At 38.6% G+C, this 24,554-nt stretch overlaps 1 protein-coding gene across 1 annotated transcript in view; it reads left to right on the forward strand.

The window, feature by feature from the left end:
• The first annotated feature begins 645 nt into the window (after positions 1 to 645).
• The window catches only part of dnajc5b (DnaJ heat shock protein family (Hsp40) member C5 beta), a 31,835-nt gene continuing 7,926 nt past the window's right edge, over positions 646 to 24,554 (forward strand). The window contains exons 1-3 of the mRNA XM_002940560.4: positions 646 to 703; positions 7,539 to 7,652; positions 22,528 to 22,741. Of these exons, the coding sequence (XP_002940606.1) occupies positions 7,546 to 7,652; positions 22,528 to 22,741 (321 nt within the window). The 5' untranslated portion in view covers positions 646 to 703; positions 7,539 to 7,545. The remainder of the gene's footprint in view (positions 704 to 7,538; positions 7,653 to 22,527; positions 22,742 to 24,554) is intronic.

The following is a 24,554-nucleotide window of genomic DNA, read 5'->3' on the forward strand; positions in this document are numbered from 1 at the left end:
ACCCAGCAATTGTAAGTGGAGAATTTCTGTTTTTTAACAGAATTTTTTTTTTAAGTAGAGATCCTATGGCATAATCCTATGGCAAAATGCATTTCAACCACCTTTTGTGCATTAGCAATCCTCTCTGTTGCCTGCTTCCATCATGAATTATACTCCATAGGCTGCTCCCCTTTCATTGCTGGATTTCCCAAACAGCCCTACAATAGATGCCATTATGATGTCTTTGCTACATTGCTATCCTCCCTCTATAACTAAAACACATTCATGAATTGGCATCATATTCCACAATAGCAGGATACATCAAACGTACACAATGACAATAACAGCTTGCAATCTATTTAACATTTATTCTTACTGCTCGTTCATTTCACCCTAAAGGTACTGCATTATAACCTTTGGACAACACAGAAACAAATAGATAAATGAAAACTTAAAGAAAATAATTTGAGGAAATTCACTATAAATGTAGATTTTGTTTTTCCTTGCAAGCAGGGGAAATGCACTGTACATGTCATGAATACTGCTTACATCACAACATAAACCTGGGCTCATTAATGTTTCAGTACTTCTTAGGTAGTCAAGAGAATTAATAGATAGAATTACAAAGTTACAAAAAAGTAACCCGAGCCTGTTTGCTCCACTGGCTCCCCTCATCCTACCTAGGAACAGCTGAGAGGAGCAGAAGGGACCTTTACGGTACAAGGTGAGACTCTCTTTTAAATTCTACAAAGCATAACATTATTTTTTCGTTTTGGAACTATATATAAATATAGGCTTACGTTACTTCTGTTCATTATTTAAATATAACATATATTTCTCTCCAAGAGCTCCACTGCAAATGACATAATGAGAAGGTACTACTAATTCATTTTGGACCTTTGCAATTGTTATGTCTAAGTTTGATACAGGATTGTGGACCTGTTTTTGGGTTGAAATTGACAAACATATTCTGTTGCACAAAAAGGGATTTCCAGCTCCTAGTATTCAAGGTCTTGCTGGACTGCAATTCAGCATCACTGGTAGTCTGCAATTCCCAGCATTGGAAAGATTGGGAGTTGTAGGCTGTCAGTGTAATAGTTGAAAACAGGGAGATGCTGGGAGTTGTAGGCTGTCAGGAGACAGGGTGCTGTAGCTCAGTAATAGGTGGGTGTCAGGTTTTAATATCCAAAGCTCCATGAAGGAATTAAAAAAAAAATAAACTTCTTCTATCTCCCTCTTTCTCATATGATACTGTTTTTCTACTAAGATCCTCAATTGGATTAGGAAACTGCCACATAGCAACACTAGGGCTGCATAGCGATAATCTAGGCATCTTTCCATGGCATATTCCTCCATATTAACAGCAATGTGTGTGTTGAGAAGGGGGATTCGTGGAAAGTAAGTTTTAGAATTCTTTAGCATTTATGTAAATACTTGGATTCTACAGTAACCCACATGTGACTGGATTAAACAAGTAGTAGGTGCAGAAACTGTGGAATGAGCTAAATGGGGGATGTGCATGAAATGAATGGGTCTGTAGTCACTAGGTATTTCATTTCTTGCTCTGGCAATGTACCTTCTGGTGATTTGATCTAATGACGCGTTTTATGCCCATAATTCATTGGCCATTGCTGTACCTCCAGAGTTGCCACAAATTAAAGGGGTGCTGCCAGGGGCGTAACTACAAAGGAAGCAGACCCTGCTGTTGCAAGGGGGTTGAGAAGTTTAGGAGACCCAATCAGGCCCTAATTATTGACTAATTTTAATATATCTTGATAGAATATATCAAGCCCTAAATGAAATTTGCCGTGGGGACCTATAACATCTAGTTACACCACTGGGAGCTGCACACGCTATACATGCAAAGAGGATCATATCCTATTTATTCAAACCACAAGAGAGCAGTTGAAACTAATGCTCAGAATATACTGGGTAGACTCCCCCTTGTGTGTATTGTGTGTGTGGCTCCTTGTCTTTTGTTTTTTCTATCACAACCCTAAGTCATTTTGCAGTCGCACTGGGATTTCACACTAAAGGCTTCTGCAAGGGCTCTAAGTTCAGCCAGACTAATCGCAAACTGTCAAATCAGGGAACAATTGGTGCCAACCAGCTCACACTCTGGTTTCCTCAGCTCTAATTGGTGCACTGCATGCGCCAGAGGGCTCTATAATTGCAAATCTTTCAAAATTAATGTTGTCAGATAATAATTGCTGAATGATTGCAAAGTGCTATAGCGTGATTATGCTACATGTGTAAGAGAATGTGTAACTGCCATAGGAAGCTAGAATGAGGCTAAGGGCATCAGTACCTTTGAAATACATGCAGCTAAACAAAGGGAAGTCACTTTAACTACACAATCTACAGAAATTATTTTGTGCATAGGTTTTAATGGCTACAGTCGGTGAGAATGATGCTCACACCCTTTCCACAACCGCATAGATGACTTTAGCCTCATGATGATCTCTAAGGACTCTGCAAAATGTCATTTAATCTCCATCTCTGTCTCTCATTGCTTCTTTCCCATCACATCTACAGGACAGGTGCTGTGCTCCACCTGTCCCCTGTAACTCCCTGTCTTACACACAGGGGCCTTGCCAAGTCTCCAAGGCTTCCACCTTTCCCTGAGAATATCACCTTATCCTATAACAGGGATCCCCAACCTTTCTTACTCATGAGCCACAGTCAAATGTAAAAAGACTTGGGGAGCAACACAAGCACCATAAAAGTTCATGGAGGTGCCAAATAAGGGCTGTGATTGGCTATTAGGGGCCTCTATGCCCCCTATCAGCTTACAGGGGCTTTATTTGGTAGTAAATCTTGTTTTTATTCAACCAAAACTTGCCCCCAAGTCAGGAATTCAAAAATAACTCCCTGGTTTGGGGGAACTGAGAGCAACATCCAAGGGGTTGGGGAGCAACATGTTGGCCCTGAGCCACTGGTTGGGGATCACTGGGCTATAACAAGTGAATTCCAACAATATACCAATCAACAATTACTTCCACCAACTGCTGTACAGTGTACACTGACCGCTAATTTTTAACTAACTGGGTATATCTTAATTATGAGCTGATCAGTATGTTGTCCCCTTAAGGTGAATATTTAGCAAGGGCGCAGGTGAGGGGCATAGTAAAAGAATTAATGGGACTCCTCTTATACCATTTGTATGAACCTTACTCACATTAGTATAGTTATACTAGGTTATATAGGTACAATATAGTTTCATGCCCTCACTTCAATGCCAATAACTGCTAGAGCCTGAGCAGCATTGAAAGCTCCCTGACTGTGGCCCAACATTAATATGTGAAAAAGCAAATGAACGCAGATATTTGATCTAGCTGAGTAATGGTATTAGGACTTGTTCACATGAATGGCTTTTATCCAACTTTGTAAAACAGATCTATGAAAAGAAGCTGCCATCATATTAAATTCACTCCTAGGCAGTGCAGAACACAGCGAGCTCTGCAGTACAAGTACTTTTTGTTATATCTAGATTTTGCCCTATTTCTCTGTCTTCTGGTTTCGGATGAATGAATAAATGGACCTAGGAAAATTAATCAGGTTTTTTTTAACCTAAAGTTATCTCGCTGGCTACAGATCCTTGCCTAAAATTCTAAAGCAGGGGTCCCCAACCATTTTTACCTGTGAGCAACAAGTAAAAGTAAAAAAAAGTTGGGGAGCATTAAAAAAGTTTTAAAGTTTATTTGGTAGCCTAATGTGGACTGGCAGCCTACAGGAGGGCCTGGTAGTACACATGGGCTTTATGCCTCCAAGTCAGGAATTTAAAAATAAGCACCTGCTTTGAGGCCACAGGGAGCAACATCTAAGGGGTTGGGGAGCAACATGTTGTCCCCGAGCCACTGGTTGGGGATCCCTGAGCTAAAGCAATTACACCTAATGGGCTATTTACAGGGTTAAACATAGTGTGTGAAAGGCAATCAGCCTTTGCCACAGGTCTCTGCACTCCAAAATGAAGTACAGAGACCTGCTGCTTATCCCATTTATATGGTGCTATAAAGGCATGTAGACACCCACCCAATGCATTCAGATACGCAAGTTAAGGAGCATCAGAGGGTATAGGCCACAACACTGCCTTCCTTACTAACTGTTCTGTGGCCCCCCTGATTCTAGCCTCTGCGCCATTTAGATAAACAAGAGAAGAGGGAAGACAAAAGGTAGCAGTAAGGTGCCGCGCCTACTAAGCCCCTCACTGTTAGGGGCCCCTAACACATTCCACAGTACACTGGATACATTACTTTATAACGTAATAAATTTACCAGTATTTCATCATTATGGTAATCATGATACCCATCATTATATGTAGCTGCAGGCATTTATACTTTGGAATAGAATACAACAAAAGTATATAAATATACTGCCTGCTAAAAACAGTTCATCACAGGGAAAACAGTCAATAAATATTTAAAATGTCCACCTGTAGCAATGATTCCCCATTTGGAAAAAAAAAATAGCTAAAAAAAAGTTGAAAAGCAATGTGTTCAACAACCTTTGGATTAGCATAAATATAATATATAATACATTCTGAAATATATTAAAATATATATATTAAATACTGAAAATTCTTATAGGTCATAGTTTCTATTATTTGCACCTATATAGATGTTAATCCATGCATCAGTTATGCAGAGTCTGGGGCCAGCCTATATCATATAGTGTGATTGTGTATAGAAACTTGAATGCATCAAACAAAAGAGAGTCCAAGTCCATGGCTTATACCTCCATGTTAAATACAGCAGCAAACTCTAAGCATGTGATCTACCTGTCTATCAGTCCATCAGAGAAGCACTTACACTTCCTTCAGTGTTGACCATAAATAACTTATAGTCTGCTTATGGTTAGAACTAAAACAGATGTTGCCTTCCCTGACCAGGCCAGGCCAACCTTGTGCATCCCTATCTTGTTTGTTGGAAATCAAGCGCTGAACCATATTCTGGGGAGTCAGAATGTAGGGTTAGGAAGCTGGCATATATGCTTATGCCTCTTCCCCCACAGTATGAGCTATATGATTTGTCTTGGGTATCCTCAGGTTCAAAAACTCCCACAAAGTAGGGTCATGTGTAGAATACAGCATATGCCCTATGCACATTACCCATTTTGCCACGTCTGGGGAGAATGCACCTGTTGTGTGGCAAACAGTTGATAATACTAAAGAAATCCACTCAGTAAAGAATTGATTTCCAGATTTCTTTTAGTGTAGAAATTGGTACTGAAATGAGTATACTGCACGGCGACTGTTTTTGAATTGTGGTGGAGCTACATGGGGGGAAAATTCAATTGCAGAATTCTGGGAGTGAAGCTGTGTTGCGCTGGTTCCAAGTAATAAAAAATGCATGGCCTTTTAAACTCAACTCTATAAAATAAGAGGAGAAAGGGTTATTTTACAGTATTGGCATGCAAATCTAGTTACAATCTGTTAGACAACTTTCAGGCTATTAAATGTAAAATCATCCATACCACACAAAAGTAATTAGAAGACCTTGTGTGCATCGGTTGATGCCTGTATTGTCATTACAGAAAGGAAAAAGCAACAGCAGAACAGTGGAAACGACAAGAAAATGTGAACTGAGGCAAAGGGTTTCTGGATGCTGGCTAACAGAAAGGAAATTAATATTGAACTTTCTCACCTATGATAGTGTTTAAATTTCCATTTACTGTATACATGGTCATCAGACTTTTGTTTGGCTTGAAGTGTGGGTTTCTAGCAGAGCAGTCTTATTCCTCAAGGTGTCATACAGAGAGGCAAATGGGAAGTGCAGAGCAAAGAGCATTCCCAGCAGCAGAGAAATGTGTAAACCAGTGTGGGGGGCTTACCGGCAGCCCATCATAATCCCAACATGTCAGCTGGATCTGTCAAGGAGAACAATTGATGTCTTCAGGCTAATCTCAGCAATTTCAGGGAAAAGGAAATATTGTTAACGGGATTTTGCTTATTCCTTCACTTATAACAACTACTAATGTTCCACATTATGGATAACTATTCCAAACAGTAAATACATAAGAAGTAATTTGTTCCTTACCAAAGGTGAGGTGTGGTTTCTTCTTAGGGTATGCTCCAAGGACTATTACCAATCAATAGGAACATATCAGGCAACTTCTGCCATAGATATAAATGGTGAAGCATCTTATATATATGTAAAAAGTGAAGGTAGAGAAGTGGTTTTATAGGAATAAAACATTTTTATTCAGGTGAGTGCAAACAATGACCATCTATATCTAGGCATAGATATAGATAGATAGATAGATAGATAGATAGATAGATAGATAGATAGATAGATATAGATAGATTATAGGTAGATAGATAGATTATAGGTAGATAGATAGATAGATAGATAGATAGATGATAGATAGATAGATTATAGGTAGATAGATAGATTATAGGTAGATAGATAGATGATAGATAGATAGATAGATAGATGATAGATGATAGATAGATAGATAGATAAATAGATAGATAGATTATAGGTAGATAGATAGATAGATAGATTATAAGTAGATAGATAAATAGATAGATAGATTATAGGTAGATAGATTATAGGTAGATAGATAGATAGATTATAGGTAGATAGATAGATAGATAGATAGATGATTGATAGATAGATAGATAGATAGATAGATAGATAAATAGATAGATAGATTATAGGTAGATAGATTATAGGTAGAAAGGTAGATAGATAGATAGATAGATAGATAGATGATTGATAGATAGATGATAGATAGATAGATAGATAGATTATAGGTAGATAGATAGATAGATAGATAGATAGATTTGCTACACTGAAAAAGGAAATGGGTCAAATATTGATAAACAGACTGCTGTTATTACACAGACCTGCATGTTTATTTTATATGTTAAAAGCATAATATACAACATAACATGTTTAATGCAGAATAAATGATATCAATGAAAAAATGCTCAAGAATGGTAACAATATTTAAATAAATGTAATACCTGTTTCCATATGACCTACTGCACTACATATTACCGGCATGTCCCATTTTTTAGGCACAAGTGTGCTGCACCCATTGACCAGGCTCTAAGAGGTGGCAATAGCTCTAGGATTGCTCTGCACAACTGTGCTGGATTCTCAAAGGGAGGCAGGAAGAACTGAGTGGTGCTGAGTGCAGCTATATGGAAGGGCAAGCAATGTATTTTGACGCAGTTTTGACCCCAACAGCCCTTTTTTGAAAACTGGGCTGTCCAGGTCAAAACCAGAGGGTGGCAACCATACCTCCCATATTTTTTGATCAAGAGAGGGGGTATGAGATTTATTATGGATATATCCATTATTCAGAAAGTTCTGAGATACAGGAATACCCTTTCCCATAAAGTCCTATTTAAACAAACAGTTCTGAATTTTTGACTGACTCTAGAATAATAATAAAACCTGTGCTACCTATATCCCTGGCAAGTAAATCAGAATTGCTTACTCAAACAGGTCCCAGGCAAATCCAGCTATTATTGAGTCTTTCCATTTTTTCTGTATTGAATGGTGTTTTGTATTGCAGATACATAATAGATCATGCTTTGTTTTGTATTTTAGGCTCATAATGGCTGAACAAAGATCTCGGTCTTTGTCTACCTCAGGTGAAGCTTTATATGAGATCCTTGGCTTGGAAAAGGGGGCCACACATGATGAGATAAAGAAGTCCTACAGGTATGATTCTTTTAAATTCATCTGAAATAATGATAATTAAAATCATATTGAATTATTGTGCCAAAATCACAAAAAAATATTATATCTCATCAAGTATGGGTTTTTTTTTAAATAGATCCGGAAAAAAATTATATACAGTTGGGGAAACACGATTACCAGGGAAAGCTGAATTAGTAGTTATAATAAGTAACAACAGAATATCATTCAGATACTATGTAAAGGTAGATTCTTTACTTTTAAGATTAAAAAATGTATTTTTTATTGAAATTTTGGAGTTTTAAAGGAAGGGCTTTGTATTAAAATGTGCTTGCTGGTCTGAGCAGTTTCTGTTATGTTAATAAAACCCACTTGCTTTTTGTATCCTTGAAAGCATCTACCTTTTTTAGGTCAGTCTGTGACCTACTTGTCCCCTTGCAGGTTCTCGTCTCGGCTGGATTATCTATCCCTTTTGCTATTTTAAAATATCTCACAATGTTGCCAACAATGGAATCCCACACTAAATATAAATTGCCTTACCCTGTAACCATGTTTGATATGTCAGTCACAAAAAGTGCCTTCTCCTAACAAGATACTGCAGAAGAATATATAATTAAAATAGTTCTATACCTTATTTTTATGCCATTTTTGTGTTTAATAGAAATGTTAACAGGAAAATTAATCAATTTAACATAAAATGAATGCTAGTGTTTTCTGATTGTTTGACCACCTCCGTTCTCATGTCCTCCTATAGCCGTTCTGCACTGTTCCCTGTAGGTATAGTTTCCATGAGCAGTTTCTATACAGTTGGCATTGAGTCCGTTCTAATGCTGTTTATGATTTTCATTTAGCAGCCAAGATGGCATAGCCAGACATAACTGGGCCTTGAAAATAGCTCATAATTAGAAAATGTAGCAAAACAACTCACTTAGCAGGTTATTTATCAATGTTTATATTTCTTTTTATGATTTAGTTTGTTTGCATTAAAAATCATGAAACTGAATAATAATTAAAAAAGCAAATTCTTCATATTTATTAAGGGAAAAAATGTGAAAGCTCAAATGTATCTAAAAACTTGCAAGGTCATATAGAAGTCAATGTTAAAATTTCAAATATTTAGTCAATATGAGCTTTTTGATTTTTTTGCTTTTTTGTTTCAATAATTTTTTACTAGTTTTATTCGATTGCAGTTTTTTATTCAAGATTAATTGAAGTAGGAAAAATATGAAAATGACACAAAAGCCTCACCGTCTGCTCATAGCCTGTACCAAAAGCAATACCATAAATCTATGGCCGTACAGGTTTCCCTCTAATCAAATTCTTAATTCTTAGTAACAGGACACTCTAATATGAATAACTATAAGAAAAATGCATTATCCATGAGTACAAATGCCGTTCCTTTATATGTACATTGCTAGGTTGTTTTTCCTTTAATCTGCTTTCAATCAGCCACTTAAAACCCTCTTTTACCTCCGTCAAGCCTTCAGCAACTTGACCACCCAGCGAGCCTCTACTCTTTGCTGACATACTAACCACTGGTATTTATTTGTCAAGGCAGCCATACTCTGAGCTGAGATTCCTCTGATATGCCCACCTCTGGGTGGGCAACATTGGCCAAACAATTTAATTATAGCGGCGGGCATAGGCGCTATCGGTTCGGGAATGAGGGAAGCGTTCCCAGATCCAATGGAAAAACCAAACCTGCCCGATAAAGATCTGGCCAATTTCAGATATCAGTCGTTGTCCGTGCCCATTCACGGACAGATAAGCTGCTGAATCGGTCTGTATCTGCACTTACCATCACTATTCTAACCAACAGGAATGCTACAGCCACACTGGTTACCCTCACCTTATATGTCACTTCCCTTTACCTCTTAGATTGTAAGCTCTCGCAAGCAGGGTCCTCTCCCTATTGTTTTCCAACAATATCCAATTGTAACTGTAAATCGATTTTGGAGAAATGTTTGTCTGTATATGTTTGCTGTTTTCGTTATTTTCTTGTATCCCCCTACTCTGTAAAGCTCTGTAAAATGATGGCACTATAGAAATAATAAATAATAATAATAAAAACTGGCTATGAACTGAATGCAAGTAAAATCAAACTACATCTACAGCTTCTATATGAAAGTCCCAGGGAGCTGTGCACATATTTCGATATTATCAGTTTCCAGTAACTCATATCAACCTTGGTCTTGGGTTCTAAATCATTAAGTTCTTTCTTGTAGCTTAAAAGAGGACTGTCAAACTACAGGCTAAGGGCCAACAAAGTAACTGAAGGCCAGGACCTAGGACCTTCTTGTTGTTGTTTTTTTTTTTAATTTTCTCAAAGAGCTGACAGTTATTATGGTGCCTCCATTTTCTGCAGTAAGGATTCTGTTAATGCCATGGTCTGCTCATTATGTGCCAACGCTGTGACTGCCAGTGGGCTAATTACTAGCGAATGACTACTTTAGTGTGAGTCATGTTTAATTAGAGTAAACTTCAAAAGGATTATTTTATGGCAACAGCCTTTGTAGGTTAATAAAGCATAATGAAGTCAAATTAGCTTGGATTTATATAGGATTTAATAACTGCCAATAATGTTGTCAGTTTCAATCACAGCAAAGTTGATATCAGTGAAGGGCATTAATTGAACATACCCATATAAATGCTTCATTTAGAAGGAATGTCGACTTCCATAAAACAATTTATATATATATATATAAAATAAAAAATTAAAGAAAATTCATTTTCCTAACATCTTATAAACAATGCTTTTAAAATTCATTAAACCCTATAAAGATCAAGCCCCAGATAAATGAAGCTCTTTGCTAAATATTACTATTAACAAACTTATAATAAAATAATATCTCCCCTCTCAGAGTATACTTTCTAGACAATATTTAATTATATTAGGTTTACCCATACTCAGGGGATAGATATTTGCATTCATTCTTCTATTTGGAATAGACTATTGATTGTACATGCAGGAATGTTGCATATACCTGTACTAATATTTAAAAGAAAATAGAACCCCCTCTTTACATAGTTACATAGTTATAGTTACATAGGGTTGAAAAAAGACCAGAGTCCATTAAGTTCAACCCTTCCAAACCCAGCACACACACACACCCATACTGTCCTATCTATCCACTCACATACAGACCCATACTGACCTATCTATACACTCACATACAGACTCATACTGACCTATCTATACACTCACATACATAAACCCATACTGACCTATCTATACACTCACATACAGACCCATACTGACCTATCTATACACTCACATACAGACCCATACTGACCTATCTATCCACTCACATACAGACCCATACTGACCTATCTATCCACTCACATACAGACCCATACTGACCTATCTATCCACTCACATACAGACCCATACTGACCTATCTATACACTCACATACAGACCCATACTGACCTATCTATCCACTCACATACAGACCCATACTGACCTATCTATACACTCACATACAGACCCATACTGACCTATCTATCCACTCACATACAGACCCATACTGACCTATCTATCCACTCACATACAGACCCATACTGACCTATCTATCCACTCACATACAGACCCATACTGACCTATCTATCCACTCACATACAGACCCATACTGACCTATCTATCCACTCACATACAGACCCATACTGACCTATCTATACACTCACATACAGACCCATACTAACCTACCTATACACTCACATAAAGACCCATACTAACCTATCTATACACTCACATACAGACCCATACTGACCTATCTATCCACTCACATACAGACCCATACTGACCTATCTATACACTCACATACAGACCCATACTGACCTATCTATCCACTCACATACAGACCCATACTGACCTATCTATACACTCACATACAGACCCATACTAACCTACCTATACACTCACATAAAGACCCATACTGACCTATCTATACACTCACATACAGACCCATACTGACCTATCTATCCACTCACATACAGACCCATACTGACCTATCTATACACTCACATACAGACCCATACTGACCTATCTATACACTCACATACAGACCCATACTGACCTATCTATACACTCACATGGGGGTTATGTAAAAAAGACCTTCATACTTTTACATGAGAGACTGTTAATTGCTGCATAGTTTGGACTGACATCTGATACTATGAACCTTGCCTTACATATGTAGAAGTTGATTAGCCACTACCATCAATAAAGCGTATATTTTTTATCAGGTACTAGGAAGTTTCTCTTATACAGATACACAAATGCCATGAATATCCTGTAAATTATATCCTTATAAATGGTGTTTAGTGATGTCATAAGTTATAATCGGTGCTCAGTCACATGACCCACGGACACTCGTGTATTATAATAAATAAGGAATCTCCTGTTGGGAAATATGAGGATACTAGACGCCTTCGACCTTGTGCTTTTATATGGTTATGGGACTCCTTGGTGACTTCTAATATCCTTATATTTTACAATTGGGGGTACTTTACTATATACAGTATTTATATATTGATCCTTTCTTTATCGGGAGTGTCCCTTTTATTATTATTATTATTATTATTATTAATTCTTATTATTAATTCTTATTCTTCTTATTATTATTATTATACTGAATCTAGTCCCTATAGTAATTATTTGTGACAAGTTTGGTCTATTCATTGTTGGTTTTATACATTTGTATGCATATTTATGCTATGTATGTTGTTTAGAGCTTTTAGTAGTAGATGCTCTTCCTTCTGCTTGGTTTCACAATAATCCAAAAAATAAGTTACCACATAAATTATTGTTTTTTATTCACCTAAGTCGGTCATGAGGCCACGCATGGATGCATATCTCCTTTGAATTCCTCACCGAAGCAAAGGCAAAGCTGACTGATTACCTTTGGTACTGGGAATTTAGGAACTGGATAAGCATGGCAAAAGGGCAAATGGCAATTTGTTGCTATGTAGGATGGCAATCTGATGCTGTTTTTTAATATCTATGAAGGAAAGGTCTAGGAACAGATGAGGCTGGTGATGCTGGAGGACTGTTTTAACAATTTACTGATTTATCATGGAACAACTTTATCATGGAACAACAGAAGACTTTCCCCTATATGTAATAAAAGGCATTAAGTTTGTCCAGGAGCAGTAACCCATAGTATCTAATAAGATGTTGGCTTTTAAACAAGCACCAAGGTAATGCTTCCTGCTAATTGGTTGCTATAGGTTACTGCTCCTGGGCACACTTAATACATGCAGCAAAAATCTGTTGTTTTTTCTAGAAAGCAAACTCTTTGCTTAGTCTGCATTTGTTTGTGACACACTAAACCTTACGCCAAATCTGTGTGTTAATGGAATGCGGATCCTAAAGCCACAGCTCTCTATATAATTCCACCTGGACCACAAATGAGTAGCTTATTGGTGATGTGAATAACCGAGACTCTATAGCTCAGCTAAATTAATGTGGAGTATTCTTCCTTTGGGTCACCTGCTGATGCTGATGTAATATTTACTTTTCCTTTTGTGAAATTGCCATCCACCCATCACCATTTGTATATGATTTCATCACTGCAGAGAAGGAAAGACGCACAGAGTTCTGATTGAAAAGCAAATTGAATCCTCTTAAGACGGAATTTCTTATATAAATGCAAATTGCGATTTTTCTATTATTATTATGGAATAATAAGTGGAAACAATCAGAATAAAAGACTTCTGCAAAATAATGCTATAGAAGCTCCTAATCTACTGCAAAGCAATGCCATCGGGATCCCTTTGGCACCCACGTTATTAAATATGTTGTGTAGGTGATCATTCCACATTAGGCTCAAACATTTTCCAAATACTGTCAATGGAAATCAGTGTAACCCAAGGGCAAATACTCTTAAAACCTTCAGACTGTATAGTCTTTAAAACCTTCAAATTATATAGACCCTATAACAGGGCCTGTCACCCACACATAAAAAACAGTATAAAAAAAGTCCTTTGCAAATTAAACATGAAACGCAAATTATTTTTTTATTAAAACATTCATACCTGTTATAAATGTATTTAAAAATCTAATCAATCATATATGGCCTGCCTTGTCTCTATGCCTCAGGCATAGTGGCAGAGCAGGCAGTTACTTTGACTTTCCATTGAGCACTTCCTAGATATCATGGCATTTATGTATCCTGTGCATGGGCATGGGCATCAGGTGCCAGATTGTGTAGCATAAACAAGATTTTGGGATGATGCAAAGCTTGTCTTAACAACAGTGTTTACAAAATGACAGCTGCCTGCTTGCTGTGATTGTGTACTTAATGCAGTTGAATGCCATTCTGCACTATGGCACTGCAGTAGTGCTGTTACCCACCAGAATCCATGTCACCAGTGCATAATGTCAAATCCTAAACTGCTTGTAAAGTTTTAACGACAAGTAACTATCTGCACTGCAGGTGATTAACCAACCCCTTAGTCTGTCTGATACAATATAAAGAGATATTTCTTACTCATACTATCTGATTGGGTACCAAGGCCAACAATGTTCTAGGGGTCTCTTATGCCTTATGCCTATATGGTTTGCACAATATGGACAGGTGCCAAGGTTTTATAAAGAGAGAGACTATCTTATATTCTCTCGGCTTTAAATGGAAAAGCCTTTAGGTTCTCTGGGGGATTTCACCGGATGCACTATGCAACTAGATCTCAAAAGTGATTTGCAAAGTCTGCAGACTCTTTATGAAACCTAGCACTATTTCCCTCTTGTGGTTATAACCCTCACCATATGGGAAAAAGACTTCTAACTGAAGTTTTTTTTCTTCTAGATAATGACAAATGTTATCTTTTGCCCAAATTCCTATGATTTTACATTCCACTTTAGCAAAAACATGAAACGCTTGAAATTCAATATAGCAATACATAAGAACCAGTACTCAGGACAACAATTATCCAGTACCAGGATTTTTGTATTGTATGATTGTAACCAAAAATTCCAACTCTGTCTTTTATCATCACACAAATTAGAATGGGCAGGGCCTTGTTTTTCCTGTGGCCACATACGTCCTCTCCCATTACCCAGCAATCGAACAAGGGAGTGATAATCATGGTGGTGTCAATATAAGCATGCATGCTATGTTGCTAGTAACTATGCTGTGTCTACAATCGACACAATCATTTACATATATTGATATATGTGATAGATTGGTTATTTTAAATTAAACTCCATGGATTTGGGAAGGCTATATTAATTCTATTGTAAGCCATTAGGATCCTTTCAAAGAATAGCATTCATACAACATTCTTTCTTTTTCTCTCTAACATGTGTTCATATAACTTCATTTAAAAGGCATATTGGGGGTTCCACTACCTTTATATAATTAACTTCCAACATCTGTTGATTTTACTATGAGGGATATATTTTCTCAATGTATATTTAATGGATAGCAATACCATTCAATGCTTGCTTCAGATTTAACTAGATCAGTCATGCAGCATGCATCTACATAAAGGTTTTATGAGCCCAGGGTGACATAGAAACACCGCACATGTAAATTAAAATGATTTTTGCTGGGGTCTCATTAACATTCTGATCCAAGTAATTGCTTTAACTCATTGTACCATTGCCTGCTACTACATTGTTTTACTGGTTACGTGATTAATATTTCCACTTCATCCCTTTAAAATCCTATTGAATTGACAATCCTGTTTGGCAGGTTAGCAGTTGATTGGGATGTGTGTTTCAGACTTACCTCACCTCTATATAGCCTTGCACTATGCCCCTTTGTCAAGTTATAATGTCAGTAGGTGACTTTGGTTTCATTAAAAGTCCCAGAAGGAGCCACCTGAATATTCATTTTGGATGAGCCATATGAAATCAGATGAAAATAAACTTACATGTGACACTAAGGGGCACATTCATGAAATCACAAGTTCGAATCCCGAATGGGAAAAATTCAGATTGGATTGATCCTTCAGTGCATGATTTTGGAAGCCTCCCATAGGACTCAATGGCACTCTGTGGCTCCAACCCGGCCCAAGGAAAGTCTCCCATAGGGCTCAATGGCACTCTGCAGCTCCAACCTGGCCCAAGGAAAGTCTCCCATAGGGCTCAATGGCACTCTGCAGCTCCAACCCGGCCCAAGGAAAGTCTCCCATAGGGCTCAATGGCACTCTGCGGCTCCAACCTGGCCCAAGGAAAGTCTCCCATAGGGCTCAATGGCACTCTGCGGCTCCAACCTGGCCCAAGGAAAGTCTCCCATAGGGCTCAATGGCACTCTGCAGCTCCAACCCGGCCCAAGGAAAGTCTCCCATAGGGCTCAATGGCACTCTGCGGCTCCAACCCGGCCCAAGGAAAGTCTCCCATAGGGCTCAATGGCACTCTGCGGCTCCAACCCGGCCCAAGGAAAGTCTCCCATAGGGCTCAATGGCACTCTGCGGCTCCAACCTGGCCCAAGGAAAGTCTCCCATAGGGCTCAATGGCACTCTGCAGCTCCAACCTGGCCCAAGGAAAGTCTCCCATAGGGCTCAATGGCACTCTGCAGCTCCAACCCGGCCCAAGGAAAGTCTCCCATAGGGCTCAATGGCACTCTGCGGCTCCAACCTGCCCAAGGAAAGTCTCCCATAGGGCTCAATGGCACTCTGCGGCTCCAACCTGGCCCAAGAAAAGTCTCCCATAGGGCTCAATGGCACTCTGCAGCTCCAACCTGGCCCAAGGAAAGTCTCCCATAGGACTCAATGGCACTCTGCAGCTCCAAACCGGCCCAAGGAAAGTCTCCCATAGGGCTCAATGGCACTCTGCAGCTCCAACCCGGCCCAAGGAAAGTCTCCCATAGGGCCCAATGGCACTCTGCAGCTCCAACCCGGCCCAAGGAAAGTCTCCCATAGGGCTCAATGGCACTCTGCAGCTCCAACCCGGCCCAAGGAAAGTCTCCCATAGGGCCCAATGGCACTCTGCAGCTCCAACCCGGCCCAAGGAAAGTCTCCCATAGGGCTCAATGGCACTCTGCAGCTCCAACCCGGCCCAAGGAAAATCTCCCATAGGGCTCAATGGCACTCTGCAGCTCCAACCCGGCCCAAGGAAAGTCTCCCATAGGGCTCAATGGCACTCTGCAGCTCCAACCTGGCCCAAGGAAAGTCTCCCATAGGGCTAAATGGCACTCTGCAGCTCCAACCTGGCCCAAGTCACAGTAACGAAACTTGAATTAATCCGAAACTTTCGTACTCGGCGCAACAATACGATTTTGTCGCACAAATTTTGTCGCAAGGTACAAAAAAGTCATGCAAGTTACGAAATTGTTGCAGAAAATACGCTTGGAGCGTTCTAACAAATGCTCGGAGCGTTTGTGCATTGATAAATGTCACCCTTAGGATCATTTTTTAGAAAGAGAGTCTTTTGTTTTAAAATGCGGCAAGGAGAAAGCATGAAGCTTCTCTAGAGCATTGAACAGCTAGAGCAGTGGTCCCCAACCAGTGGCTTGGATGACACTCCCAGTGGCCATAAGACCTAACATTAAACTGTTTTTAAATATATAATAACCTTGTTTTTGTACAAACTTTTTAATTTTTCTGTAAAAGTATTTGCCTGATGCTTTTACACTACCTATCTGATCCCCATGTTCCTCTATGAGGGGGCTGCCATATTTGTGCAGCAGGAGTCTGTTAGTATTAGAAGCTATAACTGAGTCGGGTTTAGGAACTTCAAGTAACAATTACTTACAAAAGCAGCCCTATCAGTGAAAAATGATAAACATGACCTATAGGGAACTTTTTATGTACATTCATATTTTGAAGAGTAGTTTTTTGTGTGTCAGTATCACTTTAAAGGAGAAGGAAAGGTGGAATCACTAGGGGGTGCCAAAATGTTAGGTGCATCATGTAAGTGATTTTAGTCACTGGCTTAATGTGGCCATACACAGGCAGCTTTAAGCTGCCAATTTGAGTCCTTTAATTTAGACCAATTCAGCAGATTATCTGCCCTTGTATGAGGCCAGGTGTCACTTGGGCAGGTTTGATCTTCCTGTTGTATCGGGGACCATATAGCCTCATTTATGCAGTCCTTGATCCGTTGGTGCCTATGCCCACCATTGTAATTCAATTGTTTTGCCCTAGGGGTCGCCAAATGTGCAGATCCTCTCCCCATTTGCTCACCTAAGGTGGCCGATATCGGGCTACTTCGACATGATCTCAGTGTGTATAGCCACCTTTAGGGGCAAGTTCTGGTAGCATAAAGCCTATGTGTACTGCCAAACAGAGTTTCCTGTAGGCTGCAAGCCCATATAGGGGCTACCAAGTAACCAATCAGAGCCCTAATTTGGAACCCCCACATACATTTTTCATGCTTGTGTTGCTTCCCAACTCTTTTTTTTACATTTGATTGTGGCTCACAGGTCCCCTGAGCTAGGACAAGGCCTGGGTGGAAGCCCAGACAAATACAGCAGAGAGGATCAAATGATCCTGTGTTTGACTCACTTCTAGTACATGGATAAGATTCAGAGCCCTTGCACTCGAGCTGGGTCCCGGTTTATACCTCAGACTGTGGGGCAGTGTTACCTCTGGTCACATGATGCTGGGCATCTTAAACAGTCATTAAATTTTCATGCAAACAGTCTGGCAGTAGAACCGAGCCCAAATTAACACAAGTACTCACATTTCTCGTTTACCCACAGATATAAAAAAGGCACTAAGTTTGCCCAGGTGAAATAAACCAATAGCAATCAATAAGATGTTTGTTTTAGAAGAGGTGAAAGGTAAATGCTACCAGCTGATTGGTTGCTATGAAATACTGCACCTGGGTAAACTTATTAGGGCTCATTTACATCTGCAACTGCAGGTTGTGGCCCCACAATTCTTGCAGTCAGTTGCCCATAAAACAACTTTTATTAAAGGTACATGTGTCAAAATGCACCTCTTGCGCCATATAGTTGCACTCAGTGCCACTCCTTTCTGTCTTGTGTTCCAAATCATGCGCTGCTGCATTTACGGACACAGGGAAACGCCTAGAACTATAGCCACTAGTGATTAGCAATTTTTTTTTGGCAGGCATGGATTTGCAGCGACTTTCCGCTTTTCGCCATTGGCGAATTGTTTTGCAAAACTTCACTGTGAATTAACTATTACAATGAAGATTTCTGGTATCATAAAATATATACATGCACGGGGCTATACTGCTAAGGAAGGGTATACCCTGCATGTATCTAAGTATAACCTAAGGTATCAATTCTATAGAAGATCAAATAAGGCTTGGGAACCATTATTTATTATTAGGAACACTTCGGGTTTGGAATAAATACAGCATAACCTCAACTTATATAGTTATTAAACACAAAAGTTTGCCTTCAGGTATGAGATACTCTGGACACAAACAGCTTTGTCCTTAAAAAACTTTAGAATCTTTTGAGCAGAAAGAAAATCTCTCAAGATACAGTATTTTGCTGTGGAAAAGTAATCACGTTCCCCTTAATGTTATAAAAACAGAAGGGTCCAGATACAATATTTACTATAACCATACATTGAAGATTTCAACAGATGCTGAGGAGAGACCCATAGCCAAGAGCTGTATTTTAATACATAAGCAGTTGGCAGCATCCTTCTATTTACTGCTCTTAAGGAACTGTACAAATGTGTAGATTGCATCTACTGCTGTAATCACTAAAAAGCACCGATGCCTTCTCCCATTTAAAGGGTAAATAACCCTATATATTCACCCATGAATTCCATAGGGCTTATTTACTATTTTTGTGCCCCTGCACTAGGGGGCAGTAATAAATTAACCCTAAAGGCTTACTGATGTGTGACAAATAAATGACTAATTCCAGGTCAATAACCTTTAACATAATATCTATGAGCTTTAGAGATTCAAGTTGGACCTTATTGCCCAGCCAATGACCCAAACAAACAAATTAGCTTTGATTGGACTAATGTTTTATTATTTTCCACTGAGGCTGCTTATCATAGGCAGCACCCATGTCTTACTAATACTAAACTTTACTGCTACAATTATGGTTTAAGCTAGAGGTCTTTGCAAATATTGCTGTAAATTGTTTTGTTATATCATTTCTTATACTGCCTCCATGCAATGTGCATAACTAGCTCAACTTTAATACAGTTATTTGGGAAGTAGTTTTTAGGGACAGTAGGACAGTTTCAAAACAACTACGCTGATTCAAATTAAAGTTCGATTCCTCAGGCCTTAACAGGTGGTCTCTGGTGCGTTGATCATTTTTAATGGGAAAACTGAACACCCCCTATCTGTGTATATTCCCCAATAATGTACTTGTATAGAGTAATCATGTCCCCTCGTAAACACCTTTTTTCCATGTGTCATGCAGTATTATTCCTGTAGGAGTAGTTAGGTCTTTATTACCTACAAGTGCTGTTAATAACAGAAGTGAGTCAACTGCTTTAAGGATTTCATGTGTTATTACTTATTCTTACACCATTGTTCTGTCAGGGATTACATGTTGGGCACGGACTAATTGGAGGCCATTAATAGGGTAAGCTTTTGAGATGGCATACTGGTAAAGAGAAGGTAGGATTCCTTCCCACATTCTTAACACTTTACCAACATAGCTCCTAAAATGTAGTATATAAGGCCTTGCTGTAATGCACAACTGAATGGGCAGGTAGCAAAGAGCAAAGCATTCACGTCAGAGTAACAAAGTTATAGCAACATTCCTGCCTGCAGGGCCTACACTATGCCAAGTGATCTGAACAAGTGGCCCATGGATCAGAGCAATGGCCAGCATTAGGTAGTCTGTGGTCTTTTATATGTAGCTAAATGACCCCCAAAATCCCACCAACACTCAAAGATATATGGAGGTCTAAAACTTTATTATATAAAATAAAAAAAGAAACATTTTACCTCCAGATTTGCATGGAAAATGAAAAAAACATGAAAGGACAATTTACATAGAAATCCTGGTTAGAGCTGACAGCAACGCTTTGCCCATTATTATCAACGATTATGAGCATATTATAAAGTACTTATGAATGAAGGGTCTAGCGCTGGGGAATAATTGCCGAACTGAGCGGTTTGCAAGACAAGATGATTCATTATTTGTGATAGCCTTAATAGGTATGCTAATAAATGTAAATTTGTTGTTTTAAAAATATCCCTAAACTTATTTTCTGCAGTTTCATACCAAAAATCTATTTTCATTTCTGGTGTCGTTAATTCGTTTGGTATTTCTAACGGCACATGGCCTAATTTGGAATTAATTTCCATGACAAGGATGTATCCGTGTTAAGGAGGTTTCATTATTTTTTTTTTTTTTACACTTTAATTTCTTTTGTGTCCGTTCACATATTTCAAAGCTTGCTTTCCGTGAATTAATTATGCAGCGTGCTGAATATTCATATTCCCTTCTGTCTTCATTAGACAGGTGGGGGCTTCTTTTGCTCTAATATGCACAATGCATATATTTATATTTGTCACTCTCTAAAGGGAGGCTTTTCTGTATTTATAAAAAGGGACACTGTTTTATTTAATTTCTATCAAACAGACAGCAATTTATAAAGGCATAGGTTAATGTGCGCAAGGAACATTTCTTTTATGGATATTTGCATTTATGCATAAAAATCTGCTAAGATCAGGAAGCGAGTGCTCCCCCTGGAGGAAGAAATAAGGCAGAGCTGCCTTGTTCTAATCACCAGATGGTTCTGTTCTCTTGTTGCCTATGGAGAATGCCTCCAAATTACTGCTACTTCAGGTTCTGTGTCTTTAGTAAAAAACTGAGACTTAAAGATAGGTCATATTTTAAATGTGAAAGGAAAGATATCACCTTCTGCCTGGTAAATAGGCATCTGATGGACTTGATGTCTCTTTCAGCATACAAACACTGCTTTATATCGGGTGCTTTTCCTCTGATATCACAAGTGCATAATTATTAGTTTTAAAAAGTGTCAGGTGTATTTACAGCATAGGTCAGTTTTATCTGCTGAATTTACTACTGAATTTACTATTTATAGGAGGGCCGCACTACTTTCTCATAATGGACCATATATGTTCAATACTAAACCTTCAAAGGACAATAACATAGCCCTGGGGGCCTTAAAAATCCAGGGCTAGATGACACCACTAATTTATAACTTTTCATAACAGGAAGGACCTCAATATAAACTCAGGGACTCTAAAACCTAAGATGCCTTTGCTATACTCCAGTGTTGATGTAGTCCTCTGCTGACATAGGCACCCGTGATGATCTGATTGTTGCCTCAGAATCAATGGGCCCCAGGTACCTGACGTAAGGGCCCACCACCCAGCCATCGCAGCTCCTGCTCCACCCCCAGCCGCTCCTTGATTTGCTGTGGTACTTACATTTAAAGATGGCCATGGCCACAGTGGAATGCATAGCCATCTTTATTTTTGCTTGAATCTTTTCCAGTGTTGCAGGTGGCAGGGCTCAACAGGGTCAAGCCCCCTGGAATTTTTTTTGGTATCCAGGGGGGTCACTTTGACCCTGGCTCTAATTGGCCCAGTATGTATGGTAGGTGGCCAAAAAAAGAATGTCTATGGCCAGCTCTACAAAGGAAGACAAACAGGGCTCAAATTGCTTTTTACAGTACTACAGAATGAAATTCTTTCTCATATAAATACAAGGTAGTTGTGTATAAAACATAGCTGATTTGTAAGTGGTGAGTGAATAGAATTTAATCGTAAAAAAAACATATTTCATTTTATGACATTACTTGTCCTATTATCTATTTCCACTTTGTTTATGATCATCTTATTGGAGTGTAGAGAATATAGGAGAGGGGGGTCTGCTTCCTCTATAGTTATGCCACTGTATATGTCTCATCTCAAGAATAGTTACACGGCAAAAATATAGTCCAAGCAGTCCAAGATAGCAGAGACTTTATGCTATCATATCAACTGTCCCTTACTAATAAATATGTTTCCTTTTCCATATTCCTTATGAAAGAAAATTGGCTCTGAAACACCATCCAGACAAAAACCCAGACAACCCTCAAGCAGCAGACACATTCAAAGAAATAAACAATGCTCATGCAATACTGAGTGACGTATCAAAGAGGAATATCTATGACAAATATGGATCACTGGGGCTCTATGTTGCAGAACAGTTTGGAGAAGAAAATGTCAATGCATACTTCATGTTGTCAAGCTGGTGGGCAAAGGTAAGTCACAATTCCAAGCCACTTTATTAGGTTCTATATAAAAACAAGCTCTGTAATAGCAGCCATATATAAATGTATTTGCCCTGATATCTGTACTGTTATTTATGGTGCTGTTGTAGGGATATACCCTATATTTAATAAAAGGCACTAAGTCTGCCCATTAGCAGTAACCCATAGCAAAGGATTTTGCTTTTTAAACAGATGACCAGTAAATTCTGCCTGCTGATTGGATTCTATGGGTTACTGCTCCTGAGGAAACTTACTGCCTTTTTTTACATAACCCTGATAAAGTTTAAAGTAAGGGTGGACCTTACCTGTTGCAAGCCTTGATTTCATCTTTTCTGCAACACTTTGGTTAAAAGTAGCAGGGCAAATCCTACAAACAGCATTTTTTATAAATGCCACTCTTTCAATAAGGTTGAAGACACTTTTTCACAGCTACTAAACTCCAGAAAATACCCTGCCATAGACAAAATTTCTTTGTCAAGACACGTCAATATCCCGATGCAAAATTATGCCAATAATAAATACTCCCCATCCCAAACCAATTTTAAAAATGTCACTGTTCTCTTCGTTTTCCTGTACCCCATCAACTGAAACTGAATATAAACCTAAACAGGTAGACTTGCCTAAGCAGGCAGACTATGCGTAAAATATATATATATAAATATACTTATATTTTTCCCTAATAATGGCTGTGGTGGTTCTGGTCTCAGAAGAAAGAACTTGTTTATTTGAGTATGGTATATGGAATTTTAAAAGGCAAAAAGGCAGACGCCTATTGTGAATAAATCATAATGTAGGCACACGCTTGAAATTATAGTGACAAAAACAGCATCATGTCTGAATAAAGTCACGTGACATTACGGGTTTAGATTCAGATAAGCTAATCACCAAAATTCCTTCGAATTAGAATTTCACAAAAAGAAGTATGCTTTGGTTAGAAAGAACCCCGAATGCTAAATTCAGCACATCCCTAAAAATCAGTGATTTTGTAAAACTGTATCTATTAGGTAAATAAAGGTAAAATGTTTGAAAATCTGAATGGTAGCTATCTAAATGGGAATGATATTAAACACATATTTAAATCCCTTGCCTCTAGTAGGGTTCTCATATACACATAATATAAATACGCTACATTCATATTAATCCTCTTGTAATTGAGTGCCAGTGAAGCTTACTATATATCATAACATCAATGCTGACAAGGAAGGGAAGACCCAATTAAGCACAGTTTATGGACCCATTTGTCTTCTAAATCAAGATATAAGACATATTAGCAAATGAAGAGTCCAGGTTGGAGTCAGCCACGAAGAAAGGGTTGGGAAAATGCAGGCTGTAGATTTTAATTTGCTGTGAGCATTCAAAAGCTTCAAATGGTGGACAGAAGACATATGGCTGCCCTGACTAGGGGTATATGCTGAGTCTGCTGTTCCACAGAGGAACAGTCTCTTCCTAAAAGCAGTGCAAGCACTGACAACATCTAAACCTTTCCATCCCAGAGGCAATTTTATCCATTGGTTTAAGTACAGTATGTTGTGGGAGAATTAAGAATATGGCTGGTTTAGTAGCAGAGTGCAGTAGCAAGTATGAAAATGTATGAGTAGGCTCACTTAGTAGAATCCAGAATGCAAGCTTTGAAGATTGCTTACGTATCTAAAACCATGCCCGAAGAACATACTTTAGCAGCCCTTAAAGCTTGCAATAAAAGCTACCACTTACTCTACATGTTCCTGTCATGATTGCTTTATCATGTGACCATCCACCATGCATAAAGAATATCACTGTTAACATATGTAGAAGATATGAATCT

The sequence above is a fragment of the Xenopus tropicalis genome, chromosome 6 (genome assembly GCF_000004195.4).
Source record: "Xenopus tropicalis strain Nigerian chromosome 6, UCB_Xtro_10.0, whole genome shotgun sequence".
Lineage (NCBI taxonomy): Eukaryota > Metazoa > Chordata > Amphibia > Anura > Pipidae > Xenopus > Xenopus tropicalis.